This window comes from Carettochelys insculpta, chromosome 2 (assembly GCF_033958435.1).
Source record: "Carettochelys insculpta isolate YL-2023 chromosome 2, ASM3395843v1, whole genome shotgun sequence".
Lineage (NCBI taxonomy): Eukaryota > Metazoa > Chordata > Testudines > Carettochelyidae > Carettochelys > Carettochelys insculpta.
Genome location: NC_134138.1, coordinates 54,428,515 through 54,445,580, shown reverse-complemented (window position 1 = coordinate 54,445,580; position 17,066 = coordinate 54,428,515). Strand labels below are relative to the sequence as shown.

Here is a 17,066-nt window from a genome sequence, read left to right as displayed (position 1 = left end):
ATTTTAACATTCCAGTCCTGCTGCAGACTTTCTTACAGGTTTTAGCAATCATAACTGAATATATGCTCATAAATGTACAATTTCAGTTCTTTCTGTTTATTCAAGCTCCTAGCATTAGTGTATAGGAAAATGAATAAATTCTTCAATGTTCTTGTTATATTTATTTGGTGTTAAATGAGAGCTCATATGTTCCTCGTTTTCACCCTTCACTTTTGTTGATGGTGCTATACCTTATCAGCCTTTGTCTTAGATGACTGGTTCCTCTTTTATATATATGTATGATAATATATACTATATCTATAATGGGTCTAGCCAGAACCCAGCAGTCCAATTCTGGGGTTGGTGTATGAGGAATGGACATCAAAATTAAATTTTTCAAAGCTGTAGGGAATTCAGCGTCAGGACATTATGGGGAATGACCACAGATGATGTCTCAGCTCAGAACTCATAGTTGGATCTGAAGTTCTGACCTGCCACTTTGGTTTGGTTCCATCTCAAATTCTCTTTTTTTTTGAAGAGAGAAATAGTTACAAAAATAAAACACACAAACTCACACACACACTTTACACTTATTGTTAATGTGCCACATTTACATTTTCATGTCACTAAATTTTGAATTTGGACAAAACAGATAGCTTTACTTTGTTTATTGTCATTTATCGCTGCCTGGTTTTATCACTGTACTTGTGCCAAATTCACTGCTTTGGTACAACACAATTTAATCTGGGTTTCAAACAATGCCAAGGAATGTTGAAATAAATTTTCAACGAAATGACCTCTTTTCCTCAAATTTTATTAAAAGATTTACCTCTTAATAGAGCCTAATCTTTAGTCTTAATTTGGTTGCTGAAGTCCCTCTGAAATGTGTTGAGTAGAAGAATTGAGGAGCCAAATAGATCTTAATAATAATTCAAGTTCTCATAAGAAGAAAAAGCAAAACGTCACAAATCACTGATTCTCCTCTATTGTAAGATGTATTGAGTGATCTCAGCTCATTCCCTAGTTGACAACAGTCTGTATTAATTACTTTATGTATGTAACTTAAATTTTGAAGGGCATATTCTCTTTTCTCTTGCTTTGCAATTATGCCTTTTAGAGAAAAACATAGAAATTTGGATCCTGAAATGGAGATCTAAGTATGAAAGTTTAAGTCAGAAGGTTTCATTACAATGCAACTTCCCTTGGTTAAGAATCTCTTATTATCTGGTTTATAGTGCTGAGAGGGGGACCACTCACTGGAAGCTATAGGCTGCGTCAAATTCACTTTCACTGGGGGGCCAGTGATGATGTTGGCTCAGAGCATGCAGTGGATGGAAGAAAGTATGCCGCAGAGGTAAGGCATTGCACTGAATTATATAGAGGTCATACTTTCTCCCTAGTTAAGGCTGTGACTAGCATTCCATTATAAGACAGATTTTGGCCACTTAACTTTTACAGCACATGAGTAATGTGCCTGAAGTTTTTCACATGTGATCCCATGCCAAAGGAGAATGTTTTTGGAGACCTTGGCGAAGGATGAAATGAGAAGTACATGAGATATTTTAAGCAGAAAATTTAGAGGCCTTAAATTGTTTGATAACTGTTTTAGCCTCTGTGGGTTTTGGTTCTGAATTTTTTCTTGGGGATTATTGTATCTCAAAATAAGCATGATCTAGAAACTACAGATATGTTTTCTTAATCAGCCTTACTGAGGACTTGTTCTTTCTACCATTTGCAGAAGAGTTGGGTGGGAATTTTTTGTGGTGTATGTAGCAGTGTGAAAAGTTATACCTTTATTTTCTCTATACTGCTCCTTTAAATCTCTGAGGACTGCTGCCTACAGAGACAGGCAGCCATTATGTGTGTTCCATTAAGTGCAGAGTGTCACAGAAGAGAAATGCACAGTGTGCTCTCTCATGAAGTCTTTACTTTTCCTATTTCTTATTCCTTGCTTTTGATTAATTTATAATAAAAGTAATTCAGACTGAAAGTATCTGTTTCCTCTTTGCATATGGGAAAAATAAAACAAGTATTTTAGTGAGGAAAATGGGATCTCAAAAAACAAATAGTTCAGAAAAGTGAGTGTTTTGCTGCATAAAAAAGGAAAATAGAAAAGGTAAAAATTAATTTTATGGAAATGTGGAAGATTTTCACTCTGATGCAACAGAGGAAGAATTTGAATATTGGTATTTTATTGGAAATGCTATTGAAGACAGTGGTAAGATTAAAAAATGTAATTTTTCTACCACTGGTGGGAAAAGTGACATTTGCAGTGTTTAAAGGCTTATGTTTTCCACAGGAACCAGGTGAGATGGAGTATAAAGAATTAATAGAGGTGCTTAAAAACATATTGTACCAAAACCAAATTTGTAGCTGAAAAAAAAAAATTCCATCTCAGAAACCAAATGGAAGGCGAAAATATCTCTGAATTTCTAGCCAGTCTAAAAAGGTTCCCCCTACCAGTCATTTTGATAACCTGCTGCAAGAAGCGCTTTAGACATCGGTTTGGTTTTGGGATAAGGAGCCCAGAATTAAGAACACTACGGCTGAGCACTATTCATGCAGAAGAAACTCCCAGGAGGGAGATGAGAATGCAGTTTCAGTGCTGAACTCCCTGAAGAAAATGCCCTAACAAATCAAGAAAGCACCTCTGCCAAACTGGCACATGCTAGAAGAAAGAGGATTCACAAGCAAAGAAGACTACATGGCTTGCCCCAGGTCAGAGGACATCAGGAAACAAGAGGACTCTATGGTCCGGTTGTGCTGTGACATCGCGTTGAGCAGATCAAGTTCTCGTCAGCAAGCTGCGGTGCAGGAGCGGTGGTAAGATGGGATACATCCCTTAAAAGAGAAGTCACAAGCCATTGGGAAATGGGGCTGTATCCCAAAATGTTTCACAGCTCTTATTTTTGTTTTGTTTTGTGTTGTTTGTTTTTGCAAAACTAAAGGGAGTAGAATGATTACTTTAGCTGTGGGGATTTTACTATTTGTCTTTTCTTGTTTGTTGGTTTTTAATTCACAATAAAAGTCATTCCGACTGAAAGTATCTGTTTCCTCTTTGTGTATGTAAAATGGAATGCTTTATAAGTTATTTAATCTAGCTTTGTGAATCTAAAGTGAATGGTCTGATGCAGACAATGTAAGCTCCAGAATACTAATATGCATTCATGTGCACAGAGAATGATCTATTGGACTGGGAAGTGAGGTATGAATTCCTATATTTTATTTCTGGTTTTAATAATAATACTTTGGACCTCTGTGTCAGCTTTCCTAAGGGCTTGTCTATGCAGGGAGGCTAGTACTAAATAAGCTAGATAATGAATTTAAAGCATACTAGCTTTTCTGTACTAACTTCCCAACTGGGCACTCTTACTCTGTACTGAGAGCACCTCGGTGCAATGTGGATTCACTTCCAAAATGGATTAACCCAGTGGTTCCCAACCTGGGGGCCACAGACCCCTAGGGGTTTGCAAGGGTGTTGCAGGGGGTCCGTAGAAGAAATAAGAAATAAAAATAATTGTAGAAAATACATTTTAAATAAATTACAATGGTGCAATCAATTATTACATTTAAAGTAAGTATCTTCCAGTTATGTTATTAATTGCTGTCTGAAAATCTGTGTTGTGGTTTTCTTTTTCATTTAATGAAGTGAACGTTGCAGCTAGACTTGGCTTTGATGGGGCTCTGCGAGCAGTTTGAAGGGGTGATTGGCTGTCTGCAAACGGTTTGGGGGTGATTGGGGGTCTGCGAATGGTTTGGGGGTGATTGGGGGGTCTGTGAATAATTTGGGGGGTGACTGGGGTCTGCAAACAGTTTTGGGGGTGATTGGGGGTCTGCAAATGTTTTGGGGGCTGATTGGGGGTCCACACTATTGAAAAGGTTGAAAAGCACTGGGTTAAGCTATACCACACTCAGACTCCCTTCATGCAGAATAAGATTGTTCATGCAGCTGCTATTCTGCAGTAGCTGTACTGGTTATTTCCCACATAGACAAGTCATAAAGCCACCATCCAGTGACACACTTAAGCAATGTGTTTAACTGTAAGCCTGAGGGTATTTTCATTGACTTCAATGGACATTTTACATGCTTAAAGGTAAACACATGCTTATTTACTTAGCTGGCTTGTGTGCTAAGAGCTTAACAGATATTAATTATGCCTCACACCACCAAGTATTATTACAGTATACCCATTTTACCGATAGGGAAACCGTAAATCATAGAGATTAAGCAGCTTGCCAAAGGCCAAGTCCATGTGTGAGGGAGGATCTAGAACCAATATCTCCCAGATTCCTTTTTTATCCACAAGGCCATGCAGGCTTCCATGCGGTTCATTCAAGCAAGCCATTAAGATGCACATTTTCTAAGGAGGCCTCTACTTTTGGGGTTGCCAGTTCTGTGTGTCTTACTGTGTGTCAGGAGCCTTACTTTCAAAGGTGTGCAACATGCATGGCTCCACGTAAAGTCCCTGAGAGCAACAGGTTCTTCGCATCTCTGAAAATCAGGTTCTGAAGCTCTAAAGATGAGCTTCAAAGTAAGTCTCATTTGGAAAAAAAAAATAACTTTGATTTTTCTGAGTTTCCTTCTATGAAAAATAGGGGAGATAGATTCTGGATGAGTTAGTAAGGGCGTGTCTATACTTCCAGGAAGATCGATGCTCCGGAGATTGATCTTCCAGCGTTCAATTTAGCACATGTAGTAAGGGCATTCCTGTCAACTTCAGAGCTCCTTGCAGTCATGAAGAGTAAGGGAACTCAGCAGGAGCTTTTCTCCCATTGACCTGCCTCTGTGAGGAAAGCAGATAAAATCACCCTAAGGTACATCGACTCCAGCTGTGCTGTTCTTGTAGCTGGAGTGGCGTATCTTAGGTCCACTTTTTCCTGTAGTGTAGATCCACCTTAAGTCTTATGAGATCAGTTAGATAATGTTAGTATAGTACTTTGAAAATAATAAAGTGCCCTTTAAAATTACTTTATGGACACTCAACCTGACAGTGCAGAGAACAGCAGTACTCTGCATGAGGGAAGAGAGACATCTGATTTAAGTCCTTCCGGAAAGACCTGAGGACTCCTGACAGGAATATGAGAATAACTGTAGGGAGCATGGCTTGGTGGGAGGGGCTGGAGACACTTGGGGCAGAGTTCACTTGGCTCTTCACCTGGCCAAATCATGACAATCCCAGGACTGGCCAGAGTGGATTGTGCAAGCTTTGGTCCAGACTGCATGGAGCTTTCAAGCAATTACGCATCAAGGAAGCAAGGTGTTGTTGAGTCACTCATTCCAAATCTACCACAAAACACTCCCAGTCAAAGATCAATTGGAAATGCAGGTGCTCAACATCTCTGAAGATCAGGCCACTTTTATTAAAATGCCAAAATACAAAAGCTGGTAAAAATTTCAAATGTTTTTAAAAAGTATAATAAAAAATAAATTTGAGGAGGAACGGGGAGGGGGGTTATAAACATTTAATTTCTCCCTATCCCATCTCATTTCATGACTGGCTGTACAGCTGATCTGTGTTTTGCTGAAATTTTGACCGAGGAAATGAGGGGAGGGGAGATGCTGATGAAATCTGCATGATTTTGTTCCACCACTTATTTTTACCAGCTTCACTGAATGTGGGTGTAAAAGCCTAACTTTGGCTGTCAGTGTTTGAAAGTATTGGCCTATGAAATTACAATGTTTCCAATTTAGAAGAGTGAGTAGCCACAGCATTTCAGATATTGTGGTGGTGGGAACTGTTGCTAAATTTTGACTTTTAATTGTAACTGCTGTACTTGTAATGTAAAAATGCTGTTCATTTTGCCATTCTCATATCTCTTCGAATACCAGCCCTATCTGTATTTGTTGTTGCCCTTTGTATGATTATGTATTTCCAGATTTCAATAAACATAAATATTTGCAGCTGGAAAAATTGAATGCGTCTGAATAATAAGCAGGTGAAGTAGAACTCTCAACACTAGTACAATTGCATGTTAATTGTAACTGCACCAGTTCAGTGAGCATTGACAGTACTTGTGCTTTTGCCTTTCAGCTTCATGTGGTTCACTGGAATTCGGACAAATATTCCAGTTTTGTTGAGGCAGCTCGACAGCTGGATGGGTTGGCTGTCATGGCAGTTTTTCTAAAGGTAAGCAAAGATTGCTTTATCTCTTTCCCTAAATCACTGCTGGAAGCTTAAACAACAAAATTGTTACTGGGTAGCAAATAGCTCTTTACCGCTAATTCTGCAGCAGCAGAAATATGCAGGCAGAAGCCACAGGCCTAATTTTAATGTGTTTGTAATAGTTGATTGTTCCGTCACCTAGAAGACACCAAAATAATAGAGTTGAAGACTGGAAGTGCCCTTTAGATCATCTAGTTTGACCTCCTGTATGTCACAAGTAATTAAATTTTACCCCAGCACACTTGTGTGAGCCAATAACTTGTGTTTTTCTATAGCATATCTTCCAGGATTTGATAATATCAAGAGATGAAGAATTGTCCACTTCCCTTAGCTTTTTATTCCAATGGTGAATTGCTTCTTTTCTATCTAAAGAGGAAAATAAACATTAAAGGATTTCCTCCAAATTTCTAAGAAAAATTGTGCCTCGTACACTTGATAACCTGCTCATTGCCTGATAAAAACCCACCCCATCCCAGAGCTTCATTGACTTTATGCAAGGAACTTCATAGAGGACACCAAAAAACCTAAACGGTGATTAGAGGTGCTGGGAAACTTGGTGGCCTTTACTTCAGTGTCTAGTTAATACAGTGTTGCCCACTTCAGAAATGCCAATGCTCTGCTCTGGAGCAGTGCTCGTGACCTGTTGGCCACCAGATTTTGTGGTCTTTACATCTGTATAGTTGCAAGACTCCTGGCTACGCAACAGGCACACACCTTGTCTTTGCAAAGCAAATGCAAAGTAAGCTCTGCTTGAAATCAGGAGGTGAGAGGGCTGCTGCACAGCTGCCTTCTCCCCACTTTCCTCCCATGCATTCTGTTTCATCTGGAGCTCTCTGTCACTGTGATGATGGGTGAATTTCACCTCTGTGACTGTTTTACAGCTGTCACACTGTGTCATCAGCCATCTTTGACATGTTGTGCTGCTTGTTCATAACTACCCTGTTCTTGTCAACTAATTACTAAGTGCAGGCTGAACCTCTCTAATTTGGAAAACACTTGTCCAGCAGTATCCATAATCTGGCATGATTTTAGTTAGCCAGAGGACCACTTATGAGTGTGGCCAAGTTTCCCATGGTCCCATAAAGTTTGATTCCAGCCACCAGTCCTGGCTCTCAGTGTTCCATGCTGCTATTTAGCTGTAATTTACCCCTAAATGACTTCTAAGAGCCCAATAAGCAGTGAAAGTGTTGGTAATTCAGTTAGACAATATTGACCTCTCACGATCTGGCAGATTTTCTCATCTGGCGCTGGTCAGGTTGCAAGGGTGCTGGATTAGAGAGGTTTAACCTGTACTCTTTTCATGAGCTACTCCTTTATACATATTGTCCCTTTCCCAGTGTACATCTTCCTCATCCAATGGACATCTCTTGTGTGCTCAGAAACCCGATTCTGCCCAAGTTACTCAGAAAAGCCACGTTCATTAATTTTCCAATGTGCTTTAAAGAACTTAAGCATAAAAAGGATGTAGACAGATTTACTCTCATGTACTCAGCATGAGGTTCTTACCGTGCTTCTATAAAACATTGTTCAGGAAAATAACTTATTGTACTGGTGTAAAAAAGTGAGATGGAAATAAAACCAACTCCCCAGACTCATGCAGCTGACAAAAAACACACAAAAAAGAGCCTCAGCCAAGTGAATAACATCCCTCTTTCTAAATAATCATCATTTGTTCCAGGCTGTTTTACTCAATAATGGCCTGATACTGTATCCAGTTATGTTTATCTGAGTTTTACCATTGACTTCACTGGGTGCAGCATTAGATCCTATGTTGGGATGGGCAAAAAGCAGCCAGCACACCAGATGTGGTTCACCAGGGTTAGCCCCTGGTTGGCTGCCAGATGCTTCATTCACCTGTATCTCTTCAGGTTCGGCTGCTCCTAGCTCCTGTTGGCTGTAGTTTGCCGTTCCTGACTAGTGACAGTTGTGGGAAGTGATGTCCTAGTCTACACTGCTTCCCGCAGCTCTCACTGGCTGGGAATGGCAATCTATAGCCAACAGGAGCTGCAAGCAGATAAATAGTATCTGGTGGCCTGCCAGGGGCTAACCCTGGTGAACCACATCCACCCTGTGGGCTGCTTATTGCTCACCCTGCTGTATGTGGAAAACCTAAAATTAAACATTAATTGAGGGAACATGGATGCCTAGTCTTCCCTCAGCAGTATGTTCTGTGACTGCTTGCCTTTACAGATAGGTGAATGTAACGCCCAGCTGAAGAAAATTACTGACCGTTTGGATACCATTAGAGCCAAGGTAACGAATTCTCCTAAAATTCTCCAGTACTTCTGCTGCTGTTTTTCTTCTTTACTTCACATTCACATTCCTTAGGTATTTAGAGCAGGTAGACCAGGATTAACTCTGATTTGAGGTAGTTTAGGGGCACTTTTGTAGGATAAGATCAGAAGCAAAGCCTGAACGTTTTAATTATTTTCTTGTAGAATAAGTGCAGCGGTGGGATGGGAGAGAGAATTTAATTCCTGACAAATCTCATTATCACCAAGATCACTGCTGCTGGATAATTGTGTGGTTTTGTGGGATTCTTTTTCAACACTATGGAGAGTCAAGCTATTTCTCACTTGCTTTAAAGGAGAAGAAGGGGATCATGTCCCTTTCGATCAGCACATGGAATGGCCTTGCATGCATTCATCAGCCCTTCACTTTGTGAGGGTCAGTTGTCTTTGTGACACCAAGCCCCGCAGTGGTCTCTCTCATGATCTAAAAGTGCACACGAGGAGGGAGGGCGTGGACAAGGAGTGAATGCGCTGGTCCCTGGCTGGGGAGGACATAGCTTGCCATCTCACCAGCTCTTCAGACATTACAAGCAAAGGTGGATACATCCAGATCTTGTATTAGTTACAGCAGAGGCCCCATCACTAGGCTATTCATAGTCGACAGGAATGCCTAGCAGCGTTAGCTTCAGTGGAACCCTGTTGTCATCAGAAGGAACAGTAGGACATATCCGCAGTAGAGGCACAAGAACTCCACATGGATGGCTCTTGCTCACCCCTTTCCATACGCTTTAGAACCTGAGTTGCAATGTCTACGCATCTATTTTCAGCGCAATAACACATGCCCAAGTCTGGTGACCGCAAATGGGCAGCTCATTGCTGTGATCTGTGTAAATGTACCCCTGTGGTCCTCCAGAAGCCGTCAAACCTTGCCCTGCTAGCAGAGCAGTCTCTCACGGTTTTCTCCCCATAATTCTTTCATATAATCAGTGGGTGAGAGCCTGCATGACACTCATAAATGAACAAAATGTTACAACACCATAAAGAAAGTAACTAGCCTAGATAATAAGTGGTCATTAAATGTGGTAGTTCTGGGTTAGAATGTGCATTGTTCTTTTTCCAGGGTAAACAAGCACTGTTCACAAACTTTGATCCTTCCTGTTTGCTTCCTCACTCTCTGGACTACTGGACTTATCTTGGTTCCCTTACTGTTCCACCTCTTCTTGAAAGTGTCATCTGGATAATTCTTAGAGAGCCTATCAGTGTTTCCTCTGAGCAGGTACACTATGATCTCCTCAACCTTCAAACATAACGTTTTTTTTTAAAATGGAATTACTGTTTTAAATGATGCCTCCAATACCGTTTTATTTTTAGCTTTTGATATTTAATTAATTACAAAATTTCTTACTTTATCAAATTTTTTGCTTTACATTTTTGTCTTGAGCTTCTAGAGAAATCTGAAATTAACTGGGGTTTTGTTGACTTCCTTTGGGCATCAGAATGATCAAGTATTATTTAAAAAAATGGTTTGGGAGCTACAAACTAGTAAAGATGCAAGAAAGAAGCTGGTAGCTAATGTCACTTGGTCGTTTGGAAGCGGCGGGAGTCATTGGTAGCTAATGTCACTTGAGAGGTCTGCTGACGCTAGGAACCAGCTAAAGTTTCATACCCGTAGTTTTTATCATCCCCAAAACACCACTAGTCAATCATTTTTTATGTATGTCTTTCATTATAGAATTCCAGTTGAGCAAATGGGCAAAAAAATACAGATCCTTTCTTAGAGTATGAGAGTTTGAAATTTGGTGACTCTGAGTACTGTAGTTACTACTAATAGCTTGTTTCTGACAGTCAGGCTAAATGAATGCAGGAGAGGGGTGAGGACATCACATGAAACTGCGCATTATATTTCTCATGTTACTTACGGCTGTAATACTGACCTTCTAGCTGTATATTTGTAGACCAACAGTGACATCCAATGGTTACTGAGTTTAATCCTCTTATTCAGTGGAGATGCTAAATAAAATATGATTTTCCAGTGTCTACTAAGAGAAATTGGTAACCAGTGCTGCTCTTGATGGGTATCATTACTCTAGGTGGCACATTAAAAACTTGTGGCTTATTACGTCTCAGTATTTATCTGTTCCATATCATAGATAATTCAAGAAAATTAATTGTTCTGGGGTCAGATAATGCTATCCTTACCTTCATGACCACCCTTGCCAATGAATAGACTCACTGAGGACTGTAGCTCAGATTCATTCCTGCCCCACCATCCCCCAACCCTGGCCATCAAGTGTATAAGCAGGAATAAGACTGTCTCATTGAGAGAAGCTACTTAGTGTGATTAGGATGGGTAGAATGTGGCCTGCAATGACTCGTAGCTGTGACTTTTTAAATGGTACAGTTTGATTGGAATCTCTTTGCTGTCAGATTCTATTGAGCCAAAACCTCAATCTAGAAGCACTGTGTCTCAAGACAGTTCAAGTACTCAAAAGAATAGCTGGGAATTCTAAAGGTCATGTGAAGAGCAGTAGCCCGTCTTTTTATGTGTAGCATTTTCTTGGAGTAGCATTTTACTTGGAATGAAAGAACTAGATCAGAAGAAATAGGCATTGTCCTGAATCTTTGATCGAAGTGCAAACCATGTGTTTCAGTGGGTAGGACTCCTGTGAGAAAATCAAGAGATGTTGAGCTCTGGGAATAGCTGGCCTTGAACAACTCACCCATCCAATGTTTCGCCCTCCCCAGCTGTAAAATAGGCATCATTCTTAGTGGAATTTGTAATACTCTTTTAAAGATGCTATATAACAATTCAGTATGATGATTATTATTGCTGTCCAATATTCACATGCAGGTCTGAACTTGCAAGATCCAAGGTTTTGATTTGGTGTAATTTCTAGTTAAGATATTTTAAAAGCAAAATATTGCATGTGTAAGGTCTTTATGAAATGAAGTATCGAGATAAGAGGCAGCACGCTACTTCGTTTCTCACTATGTATTATTTCAATTCTATCTATCCTGTCGAATGTATAATATTTGATATGTTCTCTAATTCAATACAGAAGTTGTTGTTACCTATTATTTGTTTCCAGTAGTGCCCACAACGTGCCCTGTGCTGTAGAAACATAAGGGATGTCACAGCTCATGCCTTGTCTGGTACTACTTTGCAATTTAATTATTACCTCTTCATTTTTATGTTTTTTTCTTAAAAGCTTAAAATACAATTTCTTCTTCCACGAATTTTATCCTTTTCCACTTGTGAAATATTTTAAAAATAAAGAAACAAATATCAGTTTCAAGCTTCCAATAAGATGTCAGAAACAACATTGTGGAACAATGTCTTACTTTTTAAGAGTAACTTCAAAGGGAGAGTTGTTTTTTTTACTTTTTGTTAATTAACTGCAAATTGAAAATTCATTTATTCTAAGATTTTTTTCTTAATTGAGTGTGTGCCATGTTAATAGTTACTTAAACACTTTAATTAACACAATGGTGCAGGTTCTTAACTTTGGGTTTTGTCAGTGATGTGTCCTGCCAATGAAACTGCGATCTAAGAGGTGTGAGTCAGTAGGTTCTGTTTTTATTCTGTGGATGGAGACACTGACATACATGGTAAGACTGAGAGTTTGGAAATATGGATGTAGTATGCAAATTGTACTGATTTGCATAAGTTATATCTATGTATTCCCACCCTGCTTTCATACATTTCCCTTCCCTTCCACATCTGCTCCTCCTCAAGTTTTCTCCTGGCTTTCCATCCGCACCCCCACCTCCTGAGCTAGCTTCCCTCTTGAGTTCCCTACCCTTTCCCTATTACATTACCCTTTTGTCCCCTCCCCCACTTTGAGTTTCCCCAGTGTAGTCCTCTCTGGTTCTCCCCTGTACCTGGAGCTTCTAGCCCCCTCCCCGCCAACCTAGAGAATGGTCTGTGCCCAGTCTGTGACCTAAAGTTGTGGGTAGAGTGACCCTCAGTCTCTGTCCCCTCCCAGTGCTGCTATTCCAGCCATATTTATAGGGTCACAGAGAGTCAGACTAGTTCTAGGGAGCTCTGTGAGGAGAGTATATCTGCAGGTGGATCTCTATGCTTAGAATCCAGAGTGTAACCACAGAGAAGCAGCCTAGTGTACCTCTCTCCTTCTTACTTGGGAGTGTGGAGCTCAGGAGCCTAAGAGGGGACACAAAGGCCTGGTCCACACTTAAAATTCAGGTACCCATAACTATGTTGGTCAGGGGTCTGGAAGAAAACCCTTCACTCTTTCCTTCCACCTCCCACAATGTAGACATATCTGTGTTGATAGGAAAATGTTTCCATCATTGGAGAAGGTGGTGTTCCTAAACAACAGGATAATATCTTCCTTAGATGTAGACTGCACACTTCTGCGCTAGGGTTATACCAACATAGCATAGCCATGCTGTCAAAGCTGCTATAGTCTCTGACGTATAGACATATCCTAACAATGGGACTCTCCTGGCCAGTCCCAAACCCTTGTAGCCTCCGACTTCAGGCCTGATTCTCTATTCTCTTGGGGCTAAATTGTACTTCTGAGACATAGCCCAAAGCAAATCTGCTTCCAAACGTGGAATGCAGTGTAGCTGTAGCCATAACATGTAAGTGAAAAATAGTGGCCAAATTGGAAGAAGGGCAGAAATGACCAAATTTCCAGTCCACATGCGCTCTAGAAAATATGATCCCCCATAGTTCTTGGCAAAATAAAGGTGACAAGTATGTTCATGTAAATGAGTTAGAATTCTTCATTTAAAATTAGCATGACAATTCTCTGATGAGCTTTATACCTCTTTTCATCTGCAGCTAGCCAGATTCCGCAGCCTTCTGTGTACTGCTGAGGGGGAGGCAGCCTGCCGCATGCTGAGAAACTACCGGCCACCACAGCCTTTAAAGGGACGGGAAGTCAGAAGGAATTAAAGGAGTAAAGCAAGAATCAGTCACGGCTAAGACCATTTAGGAGGCTGAAGTAGATTTTAATAATAATAATAATAATAATTAATAATAACAATAATATGTGTTGTGCGTAATGAATAGGTATTATTTAATTATTCAGTTACAATGAAGTCATTTAACAAGACAAAGATGCTGAATCGTAGCATTTGGGCCAATTTTAACCAGTTGGAATGGGTTTTGCCCTGTTGGTACATGTGTACTATGGTGTTAGAGTTTGCAGCAGGGTGTAGTGAGCAAATTTGTTTCAGTCTGTGCATGTGAATGCAATCATTCATATTGAGCCTATCCCACAAAGTGCTCAGCAATTCCTGGAAGGTACTGGACACCCTCCACTACCTTTCATGTCAGTGACAGCTGAGGTTATATAACCCCTGAAAGACTACAGGCTTGTCTACACTGGGGTTTTTTTCAGAAAAAAACTCCAAAGCATTCACACAACCAAGCAGAGTAATTCAAGATAAGGCTTTCCCCTTGAAATAATTACTCCAGCTCTGCAAACAACTTTTGCTGACCCCCTCACCCTCTTCAGGGTCTAAAAGTAATGCATGTGAAGGAAACACGGCTGTTATCGGCTCATCTGATGGCTCCTTTCGCAGCACCATGGCTGTGAACTGTGGGTGTAACTGAGAATGCTCCGTTCTGCAATGCTGTGGCTGGGTGAATGCGATTTTCCAACATTACTTATTTAGACATTAGAATATCAAAATAAGTAATGTCAAAATAACCCTGCAGTGTAGACATAGCCTAAGCCGGGTTTTAATGTCCTTAATCTTTCTTTAAGGACTAGGCTGGCCTCTTCCTTTCATTTTGAAGGAGAACTTAGCGTTTCAAGTTGGTAGGATTTCACTGCTGATCATAGGCAAAGTGACTCTGTTTAAGCTGGAATGCCATGATAGATTTACCAAAAAGTAGAATATTCACTAATAACATTTAACCCCTAAAGTATACAATTGTATTCACAGGCACTGACTTCTCTGGGCCTGAGGAGTCCTCAGCCCCACGCTCCGCCCCAGGCCCTGCTCCCACCAACCTCTTCCTCTAATTCTCTGCCGTACATCATCCCATCCCTGCTCTGTCCCCACCCTGCCTCTTCCCACTGAGTTCTGCCCTCTTCCCCAACTGTGACCCATCCCAGCTCTCCTGTCTCTCACCCCAGCAACTCCTGCACACTGCAGAACAGTTGATTGTGGTGGGCAGGAGGTGCTGGGAAGAAGCAATGTGCCAGTGGACAGAAGATGCTGCGGAGGGAGAACGAGAGCTAACAGCCACTAGGTACTAAGCACCCACTAATATTTTTATGGGCAGGTCTGCCGATGAGGGAGACAAAAGAAGCAATTGCCCCCAGGCCCAGCATGTGAAATTATGGTCTAAACTGTCCCCTTTGCTTCTGCAAGCAAAGGGAACTGAAATCTCAGTAGCTATTTGCTCTCAGTCCTTTTCCACCAGCATTTCTCCATGGGTCTCCAGAGTTGGTGCCATGTCTTGCTTTGAGAACAGAGCTGGAGGCTGATGGGAGGAGTGCTGGAGACCAGCTACTCTGTACTGCAGCCTCATTCTTGAACCTGTGGATTTATACTCAAAAATCTAGTCAGGATTTAATGCCACATGAAGTGGTGGTAACTCTCCCCCCACCACCCTCTGTGGAGCTGCAACTGAGAAGTCAAGGGACAGTCATCCAGTGGCCATGCAACTCTTGCAAGCATGGGAGGAAGTGTTGGAGCAGCCCCACTGAAGGAAAGCCACACTTCCATGTGACTATTTCTTTCTCCCAGATTCCTAGGACTGTGGGTTTTGTAGGCTGCAGCTCTTGCCTCCTCCAGGGGTCCCTTGACCATCCTCCAGGAAGAGGAAATTGAGGGGTTGTTGCAGAAATAAGACTCACTTAACAGATTGCCAAGTCCTTCCTATTCCTATATAGATTATTTAGCTAAAGATAGATAGATAGGTAGATAGATAGATAGATAGTCTTATTTTCCTCTCTTCCACTGCAGTAGAGTGCCTCCTTCCTAGGGGCACTTAAGTTGCTCCCGTTGCTGCAGATCCTTTCAGTGTAATACAGTATTTGAGCAGCAAGAAAAAGAAACCTCACCATTGTAGAAGCAATAGAGGCAATGCAGCAGCAGGAGTTGTGGACAAGAATGGCCAAATGTCAGACCTACAGGCACTTTTTTTTCAGTCCCTGCTGATGAGGATAAGCAGGAGGACTCAGGTAGATATAAAAAAGACTTTAGTGTGGTCTTGGTGTGTGTAGCGTACAAGTGTTGGCATGTGTGTTTTTTCACTTTCTATTTCATGTGAGTAGCTGCAGAATGTCATGAGTGAAGTGTAGACTTTGCATAAAATGTGCTGATGAACTGATTTGCCTGAGGCCAGGAATAATGAGGCTACTGCTGTGTGTGTTCATATTAGAAATAAAAAAAATCTTTGAGCTGTTTTTTCCTGCATTGAAAATAAATAGTGGAGTCAAAACAGTGGTTTTGTAAGGATTTTGTAAGGATTTCATCAAATAAAAACAGATGTTGTCAAAGTGTCTTGTACTTTCCACTGAATAGCCTGGAGTTTGCCGACAGCCTGAGGATTTGCCTAGATGCCTCCACCAAGCTTGTGGTTTGGTTTCAGCATCTGCTTTTCAGCTCTAGTTTGGGATCTGTTTGAAGACCAAGTCGTTGAAAATAAGTCTGGAGTAGATATGGTTCACAGGTTCTAAGTGACATGTCCTTGGCTACCTGAGGTCCTCCAATCATTGGCACTCTTTATTTTAGTACAATGAGTCTAAATATTGTGGTGCTCTATTAGTTGTGGGGATGAACAGCAACTGAGCAGACAATGCTAAAACATAGGTCTCCTCTGCCTCTTAGCCTTGGTTTTGCCAGATATATTGATCATGCTGGCCTCTTTATATCTTTGGGACTTTGATACCAAGAAGTCTGAAGGATGGTCAGCCAAAAGATGAAGGGCATTTGCTGAGAACTGGAGCAATCAGGAGCAACACATAGCTGGGTGGCTGGTTGTCATGCGACATCTTTTCAGAATGAAACAGACCCAGTGCAGCGGGAATTGGCACCAGTGCTTTTTTTGTCTTGGTACTTGCCAGTACCAAGTACCAGCACTCGGCAGCTCCAGCTATGGTATTGGCTGGTGGGAGGGAGTGGGGAGCCGGCTGAGTACCAGCATCTTTTTTTTCTTACGAAAAAGGCACTGCTTGGCACAGGACCTGAGTGAGGCAGGGGAGCTTTGTGATTCTCACAGCTGTCATGTTCCAATGTTGGCACGATTAAAAGAGTGGCCCCGAGACAGTTATTACTTGTGCTTGGCTGCCCCAACTTCCACGGCGCTCTTTCAGCAGCTAGAGATACTGGATCAAGAATGCAGCCCAGCCACCTCTCTTTTCCACCAGTTCTTCCCCGACCATGGCTCCATTGTGAGGCCTGTGAGAGGGTGCTGTAGGAGTTGGCTGTGCCAGCACTTCAGTACTTGGGGATTTCAACGTCTCCGTACCACACTAGTGGTGCAGACTGTGAGCTAGAATCTAGCCCAGGGTTTGTATTTCACAGAATGGTAAGAAAGCATTTGGCACTTACCTGTGCCACAGCTGTACCCTTTTGTGAGTTGTGGCCTATTACCCATCTTGCAGTCAGCTCTGCTGCCTGCTGATGTGTGAGTGGAGAAACTTTACTGCCTCCCAGCCCCTTTGGGCACTGTGTACCTGCAAGGCAGGTGGATGTGGGAGCAGTT

The 17,066-nt window shown here is 41.5% G+C and overlaps 1 protein-coding gene across 4 annotated transcripts in view; it reads left to right on the top strand.

Annotated features, from left to right (window-relative positions):
• LOC142009244 (carbonic anhydrase 13-like) overlaps positions 1-15,852 on the top strand; it is a 34,469-nt gene extending 18,617 nt beyond the window's left edge. For 2 of the 4 annotated variants that reach the window (XM_074987002.1, XM_074987000.1), the window contains 5 exons: positions 1,215-1,333; positions 6,012-6,107; positions 8,334-8,396; positions 9,495-9,650; positions 13,182-15,852. In XM_074987002.1, the coding sequence (XP_074843103.1) occupies positions 1,215-1,333; positions 6,012-6,107; positions 8,334-8,396; positions 9,495-9,650; positions 13,182-13,295 (548 nt within the window). In that variant the 3' untranslated portion in view covers positions 13,296-15,852. Of the gene's footprint in view, positions 1-1,214; positions 1,334-6,011; positions 6,108-8,333; positions 8,397-9,494; positions 9,651-11,463; positions 11,528-13,181 lie in introns of all 4 variants that reach the window. The other 2 variants (XR_012644392.1, XM_074987001.1) reach the window with 2 other exon arrangements.
• Positions 15,853-17,066: the final 1,214 nt, after the last annotated feature.